General features: G+C 47.9%; 1 protein-coding gene across 1 annotated transcript in view; it reads right to left on the bottom strand.

The window, feature by feature from the left end:
• Window positions 1–6,141, bottom strand: part of NDUFA4L2 (NDUFA4 mitochondrial complex associated like 2) — a 33,581-nt gene extending 27,440 nt beyond the window's left edge. The window contains exon 1 of the mRNA XM_055003663.1: window positions 5,993–6,141. Coding sequence (XP_054859638.1) covers window positions 5,993–6,082 — 90 coding nt within the window. The 5' untranslated portion in view covers window positions 6,083–6,141. The remainder of the gene's footprint in view (window positions 1–5,992) is intronic.
• Between the last annotated feature and the right edge of the window lie 10,367 nt (window positions 6,142–16,508).

Below are 16,508 nucleotides of genomic sequence, written 5' to 3'. Positions count from 1 at the left end.
CCAACTTGCTTTTTAATATAATGGGAGGGGATTTCAGTACAGTTTATTGCTTCATTCAGCTGAATAGAAAAAGAGGATATTGAATTCTGCACCTGATACATATGCACAACGATGTGTCATTGCAAAACACATCCAGCCATGGCTATAAGGACAGAAGCAGTTGGATTGTTGGTAGGCTAATCCATGGAAGCTCACTGGATGACCTTAGGCCATTCCCTGTCACTCTCAGCCTAACCTACCTCACAGGGGTGGTGTTGTGATTAGAGATGGGCACGAACTGGGAAAAAACCGAACCATGTGGTTCGTGGTTCATCAAATTTCACGAACCTGCCCCTGGTTCATGAATCAGTTCATTTGGTTCGTGAAAACGTCACATCCAGGTCAGAGAATCATCACTTCTGGGTCAGCAGAAGGTCTGCAGGAAGTCCATCTCCTGTTGCCTAGGAAACTGATTGATTGGCACCAGGCTGCCTGCAGTGACAAACCAAAAAACAAACCAAATGAACCAGCCTAAAAGTTCGTGGCAGTTCGTCGGAAATGGAATCTGATGAACCGTGGTTCGCGAACCACAAACCAGCCTGGTTCGTGCTTAATTTTGGTTCGTATTTCGCTTCATGCCCATCTCTAGTTGTGATGTTAAAATGGAGGAGGGGGGGATTGATATTCTAAGTGGCTTTGTGTCTGAATTTGGGGAGAAAAGCAGATTGTAAATATCTAAATAAGTGCCCGAGATTTGTAGGGAAAAGAGCATGACTGTTGTGTGGATTTTTTAAAAAGTTCATCGATAATGTCAACTGAGACAATATGTAGATCTAGGGCAGGTAAAAACCAGCATTCTTCTTTGAAGAGAGTCTGGTTTTAAGTGTTTAAACAGGACTCTCCGTGGGGAATTAAATCAGTGTCATGTCAGTGTGAGTGTGTGAGAACCCCTCTCAAATAAGGCTGTCTCCCTCTCTCCTTCCTTAACCTGTGAGAGGGGAGCTTGTATTTATATCAAGGTCTCACAGGCATATATAATTTATCAGGGTTTATTCATATTTGTAAACAAAATCCCAGTCATGAATTTTTGATGGAAAGCGAGACAATGACTTTTGGAGATGGGATGGGTGTGTGTAAGTTTTCCATTCTGTCACTGGGATTTTTTAAGTTGCAGGGTGGAGACCAGTCAGATCACAAAAAAGGGAAAAACTTCAGCTGGCTTTCAGATTTGGAGAAGAGAGGACGGGAGGGGAGGGTTGAAAAACCTGCTGTGTGTTGATTTATTCCTAGATTGTCGGGGAAAAACCCCTCAGAGGCATCAGATATAACAAGGTAAATAACACACATCAAATCTCTTCTCTTGCCAATTGTGTGCAGCACCGGCTGTGGACATCTAGGGTTAGGGAACAAACTGCTGAGCATTAATTATACATGTGGGGAGGAGAAGTGTTAAAGTTTTGGCCATCAAAAAAATAAACAAAGCACTTAAAAGCATACGCCTAAAAAACAAAAGCGCAGCAGACTTCGTATCCCACCAAGGTACAATTAAGGAGCGGGATGAACAACGTTCCTTGGATGGAAAACAGGTTCCTTGTGGGAAAAGGTAGGGGTTTGGAAGGAGCTGTGGTGCACCTGCTTTGCATGCAGAAGGTCCCAGGTTCGATTCCTGACATCTCACCTTAGAAGGGCCGGATAACAAGTGAGGTGAAAGGCCTGCTTTGAACCTCCCACCCATAATGGTGCCATTTTACTGGTGTCACCGTCCCTGTTTTTTGCCAGATTTTTGAAAAACCTGTAGTTGCTATAGCTCTACAAGGCTGGTTGAAGCAGTTTGTGTGCCTTAGGCTGGGGCTCCCAAACTGCCACCACCCACTCCAGGGAGGCAGTGCTTGCTCTCCTGTTTCCTCCAGTGAACAGGTGAGGCAAGGTGCATTGGTGCTTGCCATCCTCATCCCCTGCTAAGCTACAGGGAGGCAAAAAGTCACTATTCACCTTTCTTGTCCCTGAAGCAAGCAGCCAGCTAAGCGGGATGGGGGCAGGCCTGCTTGGCTGGTGCTCCTCCACCACTGGTGCCCTAGGCATTTGCCTAGTGGGTGGGCTACCCCTCTATAAGGTTATAACCCTATAGCAATTTAACAACTACTGATTTTTTAAGTGGCCCTCTGGTGGTGCAAGGGGCAGAGAAAAATGGTGTTAGAAAGGGGATGAGGAAGGAAAGTGTGGAGCAAACTTCCATGAGGTAGGTTCACCCAGCAAGCCAGTTTGGTGTAGTGATTAAGAGCACGGGACTCTAATCTGGAGAGCCAAGTTTGATTCCCCACTCCTCCTCTTGAAGCCAGCTGGGTGACCTTTGGTCACTCACAGCTCTCTCGGAGCTCTCTCAGCCCCACCCCCCTCACAGAGTGTTTTGTTGTGGGGATAATAATGGCATACTTTGTAAGCCACTCTGAGAGGGCATTTAGTTGTCCTGAAGGGTGGTGTATAAATCAAATGTTGTTGTTGTTGTTGTTGTTGTTATACTTTTGTATAATAACAGCAGTTATTAGTGGGCATTAAGTTGTCTTGAAGGGCGGAATATAAATTAAATGTTGTTGTTGTTATTGCTATTATAGAGAAAAAGATTCTGTCCCTTTAATAGAGAGTTCATGAGTGGAAATAGACAGCTTAGGTTTTTCATGACAAAAAAGTCGATGACATCCCATTAAGCCTCTATTGAAGGGACAGGGCATTTGTTCTCCAGGCAATTGGCAACTCTGCCCTGTACTCCATGGCTTCCAGGAACGCTTGCTTCTGCATTTGCAGTGGCAATGATCTACAAAACAGACTCATCATTACCATGTGGATGCAGCCAGGGTGAGAACGAGAGAGGAGAGGTCGTAGAATGAAGGAGTGCTCTACAGTTCAGCTCTCAAAGGGTGTCCAGTTTGCTGTGAGATGCATGGAGTTTTTTTGGGATGGGATGTTTACCTAGACTGTCAGTCTGTCTACACAAAATATCTTACACGGGTATGCTCAAGTGAAAGATCTTACACTTGTTTTCCCATTGTGGATACACATGCACTGCTAGGGAGACAGAGTACACTTGAATATAAGACTACACAGAAAGTATGGGCCAAGCTACACATGACGAATGACACTTGAACGGCAAGTGTATTTCTCCCTGTTCACTTGCCCTCCACTCAATCCACTTGCCGTTCAAGTGTCATTCGCTTGAGCATCCACGTGTAAGACGTCTTGTGTAGAAAGACTCAAGGATAGAGAAGACACATTCTCAGAAAGCATAAAACTTAAAGGTAAAAGTAAAAAGAAGTGTAGATAAAGGCCTACATTTGTTTATTTATACACCCTCCTCCCCGCATGGGAACCCAATGCCAGCATCATTCTCCCTTCTCCAGTTTATCCTCACAACAACCCTGCGAGGTAGGTTTTGTCGAGGGTAACTGGCCCAAGTGATCGATGCTGTCGAGGGTAACTGGCCCAAGTGATCGATGCTGTCGAGGGTAACTGGCCCAAGTGATCGATGCTGTACATTTAATGGGATTGCATAATTGCCATGCATGCCAAGCTCACAAATCCCTCTCTTGAACACTGATGATCTCTGTAGTTATAGTTATTACAGCGTTTTTAAGTGTCCATGGCAGAAAAAGTTCTTAAAGTACATTGTGTGTGTGTGTGTGTGTGTTTACCCTGACTTTGGCGGGGGGGGGGGGGGGGAGACAAACGGCAGTGACTTTTCAGGAAAATGTCAGAATATAGTTGGTCCCAAGGCTGACTTTGCATGCACAAGTCATATTTCAGATCGTGTCCCTCTGCGCACACCCATGAAAAGCAGTTCATACTTATATCTGAATAAGCACCACGTTAACATAGGATTGTGTGTATGTCTGCAACGCAGAATCAGAAAGACAGAGACAGAAAGCTGATTTGTGATGGCATTTTAGCCTTCCTGCAGTTTATAATGCAGGTGTGATTTCTTTGGTCCAGAACTGTTTTTGGTTCCAGGGTTCGGCCATGGCACAACAAAAGTGTAATAACTTCTGAGTATACGCAGAGTGCCTTTCCTTTGCCTCTACGAGTTCCCACATCCCTGGGCACATAGACGCTGTCACCCAGGTTCCATGTTGGGTTTGGCACCCAGCTCCTCTCATTGTTAGACTTTGAACTTGGGCAGACTTAGGGCCAAGCTACAAGTGACGAATGACACTTGAACGGCAAGTGGATTGAGTGGAGTGCAAGGGCCAAGCTACATATGACGAATGACACTTGAATGGCAAGTGTATTTCTCCCTGTTCACTTGCACTCCACTCAATCCACTTGCCGTTCAAGTGTCGTTCGTCACGTGTAGCTTGGCCCCAAGTGAACAGGGAGAAATACACTTGCCGTTCAAGTGTCATTCGTCACTTGTAGCTTGGCCCTTAGATAAAAACTTTGCACGCACACACGGCTAATGTTTGGATCAGATCAGCAGTGAGACAACTTGATATTGAATCTTCTCCCTTGCACCCCTTTCATACATCAAGTTTTGCTTTTATTTTATCTGCATTTGCACATGCAAACAAATAGCCTTAAAACACTTTCACCATCGTGTGTGAATCAGTTCCAGATCCTCCTTAGGAATAAAGAACCCAAATTGCTCCCCCTCTCCCTGTAGAGTTTACCTCCTAATTCATCACTTCAGCGAAAACAAGTCTAGGCTGTAAGAATATAAGAAGATCAGACCAAAGGTCCACCTAAGTCCAACATCCTCTTTCTCACAGCAGCCAACTGAGGGCCAAGCTACAAGTGACGAATGACACTTGAACGGCAAGTGGATTGAGTGGAGGGCAAGTGAACAGGGAGAAATACACTTGCCGTTCAAGTGTCATTCGTCACTTGTAGCTTCACCCTAAGATGTAGATGTTGCCCAAAAGCCTCCAAGCAAAGGATCAAAGGCAACAGATCCGCCCCCCCCCCCACATACATACACACACCACTTTCCTCTCATAGTTAAATTGTAGGGCTGTACATGTCCTCCAATGTCTCTACCGGGTCTATGTAATAGATGCTGGACAACTGAAGATAAGGGAATGAACTGTCTCTGAGGGCGAAGCTACAAGTGACGAATGTCACTTGAACGGCAAGTGTATGTCTCCCTGTTCACTTGCGCTCCACTCAATCCACTTGCCGTTCAAGTGTCATTCATCACTTGTAGCTTGGCCCTCATGCTAGCAAAGTTTAATAGTAAAGAGTCCAGTAGCACCTTTAAGCCTAACCAACTTTATTGTATAATAAGCCTTCGAGAACCACAGCTGTCTTCATCAGATGCATCTGACGAAGAGAGCTGTGTTTCTTGAAAGCTTATGCTACAATAAAGTTGGTTAGTCTTAAAGGTGCTACTAGACTCTTTAGTATTTTGCAGCAACAGACTAACATGGCTAACTCCTCTGGATCTATAGTAAAGTTTATAGATTACAGATGGTTTATAGATTTACAGATTTATCTATAGCAAAGTTTATAGATTACAGACTTACTCCTGTGGAATATAAGGGATGGGAACCACTTGAGGCTTTAGGGTCACTAAAGAATGGGGGAAGTATGAGATAAGGACCAGGCAGGGGAAGAACTTGTAAGATCCATTCTCCTCCCCTTAGGTGTGCACCCCCTATTATTCTACTGGGGGTGGGTGGGGAAAGTTGGGTAGAGAGGGGAACGCTTGTCACTTCCCCCCTGACACAAACTCCGGTGCCTTCAATAGCTGCACCTCACACAATAGATATCAACAGATGAAGCCCCCCTCCCCCTTTCAGCATAAAGGTATAGGGGAAAGTCGCAGCTCCCCTTTTTGCTGGGGTGTGTGCACCTGTTGGTTTGCTGCCTGCAGCTGTTAAAAGGCAGAAGCCCAAACAGGGGAGAGGAGGTAGCAGGTAGGGAGAAGATCCCCTCCATATTGGAAAGGAAAAGAGGGTCGGAGGGACTAAGAAGTGGCCAGGGAGGGGGGTCCCAGAAGTTTGGGGGGAGGGAGAAGATGACTCACTCCGGGACGCTTCTTGACCATCTGGGAGAGCAGGACCGGCAGCGATGCGCCCCTCGCCTCGGGTCTCTGCTGGGCTGCGTTGACTCCCATGCTCTCGCTGCTCGGCTCGGCTCCCGTTAGAGCAACAGGCTGCCCCGAAGTTGCCTGACCCGCTCCGTTAGTCCCAGCAGCGGCTGCGCCCGCCTCCAGACCCGGGGAAGGCGGGGAAACCTTCTCTTCTCCCCCGGGAGAAGTCGAGAAGGGGGTTCAGAGCCAGGACAAGAAGTTTGGTTTGTTGACTAGGGGAGTGATGGGCGCGGGTTGCCAGCTCCAGAGTGGGAAATTCCTGGAAATTTGGGAGGGATGGCAGAGTTGGGAGGGGGGATCTCAGCGATGTATAATGCCATGCACCCCACCGTTCAAATTGGCTATTTTCTCCCGGGGAACTGATTTCTGTGGCCTGGAGATCCGCTGTCATTCCGGGAGCTCTCCAGCCACCACCTGGAGGTTGGAATATTCCTTTGGGGTTGGTGTATTCGGGAAGGATTTTGTTCCATGAAAGAGTTATAACAAAGGACTGTCTTTTGAAAGGCAGACGTGGGTGACGCAGGGCCACGCGTGATGGAACACACGAGTTGATTGCGGGGGTCCTTATTCTGAGGGCCAAGCTACACATGACGAATGACACTTGAACAGCAAGTGTATTTGTCCCTGTTCACTTGCCCTCCACTCAATCCACTTGCCGTTCAAGTGTCATTCGTCATGTGTAGCTTGGCCCTGAGCAACAGACCCAAGTTGGGGGTTCTTCTCAGGGCCAAGCTACAAGTGACGAATGACACTTGAACAGCAAGTGTATTTCTCCCTGTCCCACTCAATCCACTTGCCGTTCAAGTGTCATTCGTCAGGAGGTGGTATTAATAATAACAACAATAATACACAGTGTGCTTATATATGGTTCTTCTAGACAGATTAGCGCCCCGCTCAGAGTGGTGGACAAGGTCTTGTGTTAATATTATTCCCACAATACAGCTAGAGAGCTGGGGCAGAAAGGAGTGGCTTACCCAAGGCCACTTGCTGAGTTCATGGCAAGAGTGGGATGCGAACCAGCAGAGTGCTGGTTTGCGGAGTGCAACTAGAGACTGGGATGCGAACCAGTCGAGTGCTGATTCGCAGCCCAACCACTTAAGCACTATGCTACAACAAGAGTCAAGATCAGATCGAAGTTCTTACTCAGTGTGACAGAAAATAAACAAACTACTATTTGATGCCAGAGGGATAGCTGAGAGGCAGAAAAGAGATTTCGAGGGATCGACTTGGTTTTTAGGAGATCTTAGGGCTGGGGATTTTTACGTCCCACTCTTGCCATTTGAACTCAAGTTGTGTGGATTCCAAAAAGGAAAAAAATCACAGTGGAAAACATGGTGTGTGTGTAAAATTCAAGACAGGCCAAATCTCCTCCTTTGCAGCTTGCTGGATACCTCTTAACCTACCTGGGTCTGTCCTGCCTCTAACACCTTACAAAGTGTTGGGGCTGCCAATTGACCAGGAAAGCCAGTCTCTAGTTGCACCTGTGCCACTTAACAGCTCTGGGATTTACAGCAATCAGCCAATGAAGCTTGTTTGGAGCCATGGAGCCTTACCACTTCCTACAGCCTGTATCGAAGCCGGCTATCAAACTGGCACTTAGCTCTTAGGCAGAAAAAGATGCGCATTTGGTAGCACCTGTGCCAGCTGAGATGCTTTAAGTTAGAAGCTGCTTTGAGTCCTCACTGGAGGGGAAAGCGACTAATAAAATATAAATAAAACAAAAAAAAGCAAAGTGCGTGCTTTACCATGGAGCAATTGTTACCTCCTCCATTGAGCAGATCCATGCATCTGCAAGAGAGCATCACTAGGAAACCCAGCCTGTAAAATCCTTTCCAAGTTGTTGGCAGAGTTCTCAACATGTATTGTTTGTTTTTCCTACAGGGGAAGGAGCACTTTCTTGGAAGGCGAGCTGAGGGCCAAGCTACAAGTGACGAATGACACTTGAACGGCAAGTGGATTGAGTGGAGTGCAAGTGAACAGGGAGAAATACAATTGCCATTCAAGTGTCATTCGTCACTTGTAGCTTCGCCCTGAGTTCATTCTGTGATCTGGGTTCTTTGCTACATGAATAGTGTAACGTGTGTAGCTTGGCTGGCTCCTTTGTCCTGTCTCCAGGGCTTTTTTTCAGCTGGAACGTGGTGGAACTGAGGGCCAAGCTACACATGACGAATGACACTTGAGCGGCAAGTGTATTTCTCCCTGTTCACTTGCCCTCCACTCAATCCACTTGCCGTTCAAGTGTCATTCGTCATGTGTAGCTTGGCCCTGAGTTCTGGAACCTCTTGAAAATGGTCACATGGCTGGTGGCTCGGCCCCCTGATCTCCAGACAGAGGGGAGCTGAGATTGCTCTGTGCGCCACTGGAGATCTCAGAGGGCGATCTAAACTCTCCTCTGTCTGGAGATCAGGGGGCGGGGCCACCAGCCACGTGACCATTTTTGCCGAGGGCCATTTAAACTTTTAAAAACTCCCCCTTTGTTCCAGCTGACCCAAAGTGATGTCATTGGTCCTGGGAGCACACTTTGTGTGCGTGCATGTGGTACCAGAGGCATCACCTCCCGCCAAGAGTTACCCCCTGTATTGTCGAAGGCTTTCACGGCCAGAGAACGATGGTTGTTGTGGGTTTTCCGGGCTGTATTGCCGTGGTCTTGGCATTGTAGTTCCTGACGTTTTGCCAGCAGCTGTGGCTGGCATCTTCAGAGGTGTAGCACCAAAAGACACTGAGAGATCTCTGTCTTTTGGTGCTACACCTCTGAAGATGCCAGCCACAGCTGCTGGCGAAACGTCAGGAACTACAATGCCAAGACCACGGCAATACAGCCCGGAAAACCCACAACAACCATCGTTACCCCCTGTGCTGGCAACCCACTGAGTTCCACCGCCTCTTTCCACCCCAAAAAGCCCTGCCTGCGTCTATTATGCTAGTATGAGGATACTTTATCAGGATGGCCTTCCATTACATATGCTTTTCCTGTGACTGCCTTCTCCTTCCTTCTCCCTTGCCGGGCTGAGCTGGGGATATTTGCCAAGGCCGACAAAATGCACGTCTCCGCCATATGCCAGCCTGCAATCAATTTATTTTTCATACAAACAAAACGCAGGTATGTTTGCTGCTGGGCCCCCACATTTCACACCAGGCAGGGGTGACATTTATAACTGATGGGGCCATCAGCCTGTGTTGCTTATATAGAATTTCCTCCCCCTTTTCCTGCGTAGATGGAAACAAACCCCTTCCTTGATGAATGGCAGGCTTGTCGCTGCAAAGAGAGATGGCAGAATCTAAGGGGTTTAGCTGTGGGTAAGCCAAGCCCAGTGAAGCTCCTACTCCATAATCTGGGAGGGCACTGGGGGCAAGAGGTGAGACCAGTGGGCTGAAAAATCAGGATTCTTTTCCCTAGTGGTCACAGGGACTAGCAGCTTCCACAGCAAGGTTTTGCTCTGATTACATGGCTAAACTGGAGCGGGTTTCTTGAAGCATTTGTACCACACCCTTCTCTGCTGTTCCAGGGCCGTTTCCAGACGGCTTACCTGCCTCCGGAATGTCGCGCCATCTTGCGGGGAAAACACGAAATATTGCGTTTTCTCATGCGAGTTTTGCGCGACGTCGCACGACGTCGCACAAAACTCGCGCGAGAAAACACGATATTTCACGTTTTCCCCGCAAGATGGCGCGACGTTCCAGAGGCAGGTAAGCCGTCTGGAAACGGTCCTGGTTTGGTATGATTTTTTGGGAAAGATATCAGTTGAAGCACCTTTGCATGCTGAGTGGCTGGGAAAGAGACATTTATGCAAGACCTTTCCATTTCAGGGCCATTTTCCTTACCTAAGGGCCAAGCTACAGTGACGAATGACACTTGCCTGGCAAGTGAACAGACTCCCGTGAATTCCTCCCTGTTCACTTGCCATTCACTTGCTCTCTACTTGATCAAGTGGAGCGCAAGTGAATGGCAAGTGAACAGGGAGGAATACACGTGAACAGAGAGGAACACACAGGGCCAAGCTACACATGACGAATGACACTTGAACGGCAAGTGGATTGAGTGGAGGGCAAGTGAACAGGGAGAAATACACTTGCTGTTCAAGTGTCATTCGTCATGTGTAGCTTGGCCCACAGAGAGGAATACAGAGAGGAATACACGTGAACAGAGAGGAACACACGTGAGTCTGTTAACTTGCCAGGCAAGTGTCATTCGTCACTTGTAGCTTGGCTAAGTCCTCTGCAGCCACCATTCTCACCCTCCCTACAAAGTCCTAGGGCCAAGCTACAGTGTTATGTCAATTTCTGATTTCAAACTCTAAGGGCCAAGCTACACATGACGAATGACACTTGAACGGCAAGTGGATTGAGTGGAGGGCAAGTGAACAGGGAGAAATACACTTGCTGTTCAAGTGTCATTCGTCATGTGTAGCTTGGCCCACAGAGAGGAATACAGAGAGGAATACACGTGAACAGAGAGGAACACACGTGAGTCTGTTAACTTGCCAGGCAAGTGTCATTCGTCACTTGTAGCTTGGCTAAGTCCTCTGCAGCCACCATTCTCACCCTCCCTACAAAGTCCTAGGGCCAAGCTACAGTGTTATGTCAATTTCTGATTTCAAACTCTAAGGGCCAAGCTACACATGACGAATGACACTTGAACGGCAAGTGGATTGAGTGGAGGGCAAGTGAACAGGGAGAAATACACTTGCTGTTCAAGTGTCATTCGTCATGTGTAGCTTGGCCCACAGAGAGGAATACAGAGAGGAATACACGTGAACAGAGAGGAACACACGTGAGTCTGTTAACTTGCCAGGCAAGTGTCATTCGTCACTTGTAGCTTGGCTAAGTCCTCTGCAGCCACCATTCTCACCCTCCCTACAAAGTCCTAGGGCCAAGCTACAGTGTTATGTCAATTTCTGATTTCAAACTCTAAGGGCCAAGCTACACATGACGAATGACACTTGAACGGCAAGTGGATTGAGTGGAGGGCAAGTGAACAGGGAGAAATACACTTGCTGTTCAAGTGTCATTCGTCATGTGTAGCTTGGCCCACAGAGAGGAATACAGAGAGGAATACACGTGAACAGAGAGGAACACACGTGAGTCTGTTAACTTGCCAGGCAAGTGTCATTCGTCACTTGTAGCTTGGCTAAGTCCTCTGCAGCCACCATTCTCACCCTCCCTACAAAGTCCTAGGGCCAAGCTACAGTGTTATGTCAATTTCTGATTTCAAACTCTAAGGGCCAAGCTACACATGACGAATGACACTTGAACGGCAAGTGGATTGAGTGGAGGGCAAGTGAACAGGGAGAAATACACTTGCCGTTCAAGTGTCATTCGTCATGTGTAGCTTGGCCCTGAGATGTCAATTATATTTATAATCGGGCAATTGCCTTATCACTGCAGCGATATGTTAAATACATTTTTTTTTAAAAAAAAGCTGAGAAAATTCTCCAGAGTTTGGGGTGGGGGACACGGTGGTTGTGAGGGGCTAGGACAAGGAAAATGGTGCGAATTACTATGTGGGTGCTCCGTTGCTGCCAGAAATCATTGCCACATGGATGCTGCTGAGGTGCTCTTGTTTTCCCCTTCTCGTGCTATTTGGTGGTGAGCGCCCTCAAGCCATAGTTGACTTATGGCGACCCCTGCTGGGGTTTTCATGGCAAGAAATTAACAGAGGTGGTTTGCCATTGCCTGCCTCTGCAACCCTGGTCTTTGTTGGAGGTCTCCCATCCAATTACTAACCAAAGCCGACCCTGCTTAGCTTCTAAGGGCCAAGCTACACGTGACGAATGACACTTGAACGGCAAGTGTATTTCTCCCTGTTCACTTGCCCTCCATTCAATCCACTTGTCGTTCAAGTGTAATTCGTCATGTGTAGCTTGGCCCTAAGATATGACGAGATCAGGCTCACCTGGGCTATCCAGGTCAGGGCTCTCGCACTGTATAAAGTATGAAATAACCCCCCTGGTGGCTGTTTTAGAGCTTGAAAAGGCACGTGCTGGGCAAGACTGGCTGGTTGGGCCCTTGTGGCCATTTTAAAACAACTTTAAAATGGTGTTAATGTCCTCGTGGAGGGTTGGGTTTGGTAGAAGGAGAGAAGGAATATGCCAAGAGAAGTCAGGATTCTCTTACCTGCTGAAGAAGGACATAGAGCTTGAACATAGCTAGGGATGTGTTCCCAGTTCTGGAAATAAAGGGCTGTCGAGGGTCCCCCAGTCTTGTGGAGGCTATGGACACTTTTCGAATTTTGAAAAATGAAAACGAGGATCGCCACAAAACGGTTGCTGTTGGGGGTTGAGCCAATCACAAAACGGCTGCCATGAGGTTCTGGGGCCAATAGTAAAATATTGGTTCCACTCTCAATATCCCCCTATGATACAAACAGCCGTTTCTCAGTGGGTGCTCCTTGTAAGAAACAACATCAATGCCTCCTGCGCTTTGCTAAAGTGCCCCCAGCTCCAGCAAGGCGGAGGAAAGCCAGAATTAGCTCTTTGCTTTGGGAAAGAAGCAAGTGGGTGCCAAAAAAGTGTTGCCAGGTGCCCTGACGCCCACTGTCACCACACTGGGGAATCACCATTCTAATAGATGACAGAAGACAGGGTAGATTCTAATTTGGGCAGATACTCTTGCAGATCCGACTCTTTTCCTTGGACAAAGTGAAGTAGTAAATTTGGGGGCTCCATAAAAAAGACAGCAAAGTGTCAACGATTTAGTTTAGTACTACATTTTCACCTCCGGATGCAGAATACCGTATGAATTTTCTGCCTCGAGCAGAGACCATACTGCCTGGGGCAATCTCTGGATTTTTTTGGGTTCTGTTGTCAAGCTTTAGGATGAGAGTAAAGTGTAAAAGAGCACAGAGTCAGCAGTTGTTGCAGTAGGGCAGGCGATGCGACTTCCCTTCAACTACCTGGGCTAGAGCTTTCCTACTCCATCCAGAATGGAATTTGTTGGGAAAGTTGCTTCTATTCCCAAGGCTGAACTCAACCATGTGGCTGTGGTCTTTTCACATGTGCTACAGCCCGTGGCGCAGAGTGGTAAGCTGCAGTACTGCAGCCCAAGCTCTGCTCACGACCTGAGTTCAATCCCGGCGGAAGCCGGGTTCAGGTACCTGGCTCAAGGTTGACTTAGGGCCAAGCTACAAGTGACGAATGACACTTGAACAGCAAGTGGATTGAGTGGAGGGCAAGTGAACAGGGAGAAATACACTTGCTGTTCAAGTAGCTTGGCCCTCAGCCTTCTATCCTTCTGAGGTCGGTAAAATGAGTACCCAGTTTCCTGGGGGTGAAGTGTAGATGACTAGGGGCCAAACTACAAGTGACGAATGACACTTGAACAGCAAGTGTATTTCTCCCTGTTCACTTGCCCTCCATTCAATCCACTTGCCGTTCAAGTGTCGTTCATCACTTGTAGCTTGGCCCTGAGGAAGGCAATGGCAAACCACCCTGTAACAAGTCTGCCAAGTAAACATCGTAATGCGATGTTCCCCCTATGGGTCAGTAATGACTGAGGGCCAAGCTACAAGTGACGAATGACACTTGAACGGCAAATGTATTTCTCCCTGTTCACTTGCCCTCCACTCAATCCACTTGCTGTTCAAGTGTCATTTGTCACTTGTAGCTTGGCCCTCAGTGCTTGCACAGGGGACTACCTTTATCTTTACCTACAGCCACATAGGACTGGACCACACAGTAAGACATGTGTGTGCTGAGCTTTGATAAATGGTATAGCAAAATTATCCTTGGTCATTTCAATTGCCAAGTGGTTGCATTATACGTACTCCCTGGGAAGCTCCTATCCTTTCAATACCCACCTAGCCACATCATTGATTGGCCTTTGTTAAGGCAGTGTTGCGCAAGAGTCAGAGCAGTGGACAAGAATTTTTCAAAATCTAGGTTCAAAGTTCCATTCTTCCATGAAGCTCACTGGCTGACCTCAGGCCAGTTGCTCTCTCCATGTATCCTACCTCATAGGGTTGTTGTGAAGATAAAATGGAGAAGTCAGAACCAGGTGTACCAATCTGAGCTTGTTATAGGATGACTGGAATGAAAAAAACACGCATTAGATTAAATGAAATAATATCTGTGGAGATGCCAGTCCGATGAAGAGAGACGTGGATTAATCCTGCTTAACCTGGGATGGCTAACCTTATGTGTTGATTGTGCATGTGTGAACTCACCCCATATCTCTCCCCTTTCTCAGGTGTGGGACTCCTGAAGGGTGCTCCCCTTCCCCTCCGCTGGGTGCGTGGGGGGGTTCAGGGCCCCTCTCTTCCCCCTGTTACTCCGTACAGCAGGCAGGGTGCCTGGCCACTGCTAGCGGGGCTTTGGGCGGGACCGGGAGAAGAGGTCAGCAGACAGGGTGCCCGGAGTGTCGCTGCATCTCCCCCACCCCCTGCTCACCCAGCCCCCACAGAGGGACACCAGGCTATGCAGCTCTGGGCCATGCAGTTTCAGGCGGGGGCCATGCAAGCGAGGGAGGGGGAAGATGCAGCGATGCTCAGGGCGCCCTGGCTTCTGACCTCTTTGCCCAGTCCCGCCCGAAGCCCCACTAGCAGCTAGCAGCTGCCAGGCACCCTGTCTGCTGTGTGGGGAAGGGGGGAGAGAGGGGCCCTGGAACCCCCCCCCCCCACACACACACACCCAGAGGAGGGGAAGGGGCACACCTGTCAAGAGCCCCACACCTGCACTTCCCTCCCTGTCGATCTATAAACCTTAAACTAAAAGCTACAGGGACCTACACTTCCCATCAAACCTTGAGCTAAGCAGACACTTGTAGAACTCTAGTAACTCATCACGTTTAGTTTGGCTCTCAGTGCAATCCTAAGCAGAGTTACTCCAATCTAAACCCGTTGATTTCAATGGGCTTAGACTGGAGTAACTCTGCATAGGATTGCACTGTAGACACCTTTATTACTGTATTTTATTGGCGTGGGGAGGGAGAGAAAAAGAGCTAAGTCCGACTTCTTGCTCAGGATGCCCTCTTCTCCTTTCAGCGAACCTCATCAGCACTTGGTATCTTTTTCTTCTCCCCTACCCGTCTCCCTCTCCCTCCCCCACCATGTTTTTTTTTTGATAAATGACATAATACGCAAATTACATTTAGCCATGCAAATTTTCCTGGCAGTAACAGATGTTGCTGTGCATATGGAAAACAGCTATTTGTATCCATTTACTCTTAACAAAAGATTTGTAGATTGACAGAATGTGTGCCTGAAAGGAGGGCTGTTAAACTATTATATGAGCAAGGAACAGAGGCCCGGCTTGGCTTTAAACTTCGCTCTAATTAGTTTTTTTAATATTCTGTGTAGCGGTCGGATAATATCTCCTAATGGGTATTTACAATGAGATGAGGGAGGGGTGGGTGGGAGGCACGGGGAGAGCGCAGCGGTAACCAGTAGCTGTGTGGTGCCTGTTTTTATCACTGGGGTGCCCTGAGGATCGTCTGTGATGTGCCCGTCACAGGTGGACAAGGGGCAGCTGAGAATAATACCAGGCACCGTGCCAGGCAAGGTCATCCATAGCCTGCTTAAAATCTGAGCTTGCTGCTTGCTGCTACCCATCCCCTTGGCATGGGCTTCTCTTCTTAGCTTCCCACTCTTCTCAATAACTATATTTTCCTTCCTTTTCCAGCTGAGTTTAGGGCTCCTCCTGAATGAGCAGTGTGATTTCAGAGACACAATCCTTATAGTTCATCCATGCTGGTCTGCAGTCGAAGAGCAAGAACTGGGCTGAGCATACCCGTGGCTACTATAATTCTAGAGCAGGGCCTTTACTCCTAAAGTTATGGCATTCAGTCTGTCAACCATTACCTTAAGCCTCTGTCTATTGGCAGCCATCAAGATGGAACCCAGATGTGAGAATTCCTTCTGGCAAGTTATCTTCAGATGAAATCACCCCGAATGGACCCTGTTCCCATCATGACCAGGGAATTTAACTCCTCTGTTTGCCCACTTCCTCTTGGGTCAATCCTTCTCTTTTTGTCCTTTCCTGGAAGAGATAGAATCTAGCATGTGGTATCCCCAAGTCTCTGTTATCTCCATTCCTGCCAATGCATGAAACGGCCCTTCGATTGGTTCTCTGCTGGCCAGAAACATTTGCATAACCAAGCCTTAAGTCTTGGGTCCTTGTGAGAGCCATCAGTGGGATGGGGGTGTTTGAAAGCTCGTCCTTGTACCGACAGAGAAACTTCTTGGAACGGATGTGGGGGTTTCGTGCCCCCAAACTCCCCATAGTGTGATCTAGCCCCAAGTGAAGTGCATTTCTCCACACATGCAAACAATTTGGTTTGTCTGCACTTGATTCCATCCTGAACAACAGACCCGGCTGAGTATGTGAACTGACCCTGCTGCACAGCGCACACAAAAGTCTGCAGAGATAGATCAGTGACGTCGAACATTCCTATGTTCAAATAATTGCTTGGCGCTGATCGGGCACTGAATGTGCACAAGCGGACCAGCCTTCTTGTC

The sequence above is a fragment of the Eublepharis macularius genome, chromosome 19 (genome assembly GCF_028583425.1).
Source record: "Eublepharis macularius isolate TG4126 chromosome 19, MPM_Emac_v1.0, whole genome shotgun sequence".
NCBI lineage: Eukaryota > Metazoa > Chordata > Lepidosauria > Squamata > Eublepharidae > Eublepharis > Eublepharis macularius.
The sequence above is the reverse complement of the archived record's forward strand: the minus strand, read 5'-3'. Positions and strand labels throughout refer to the sequence as shown.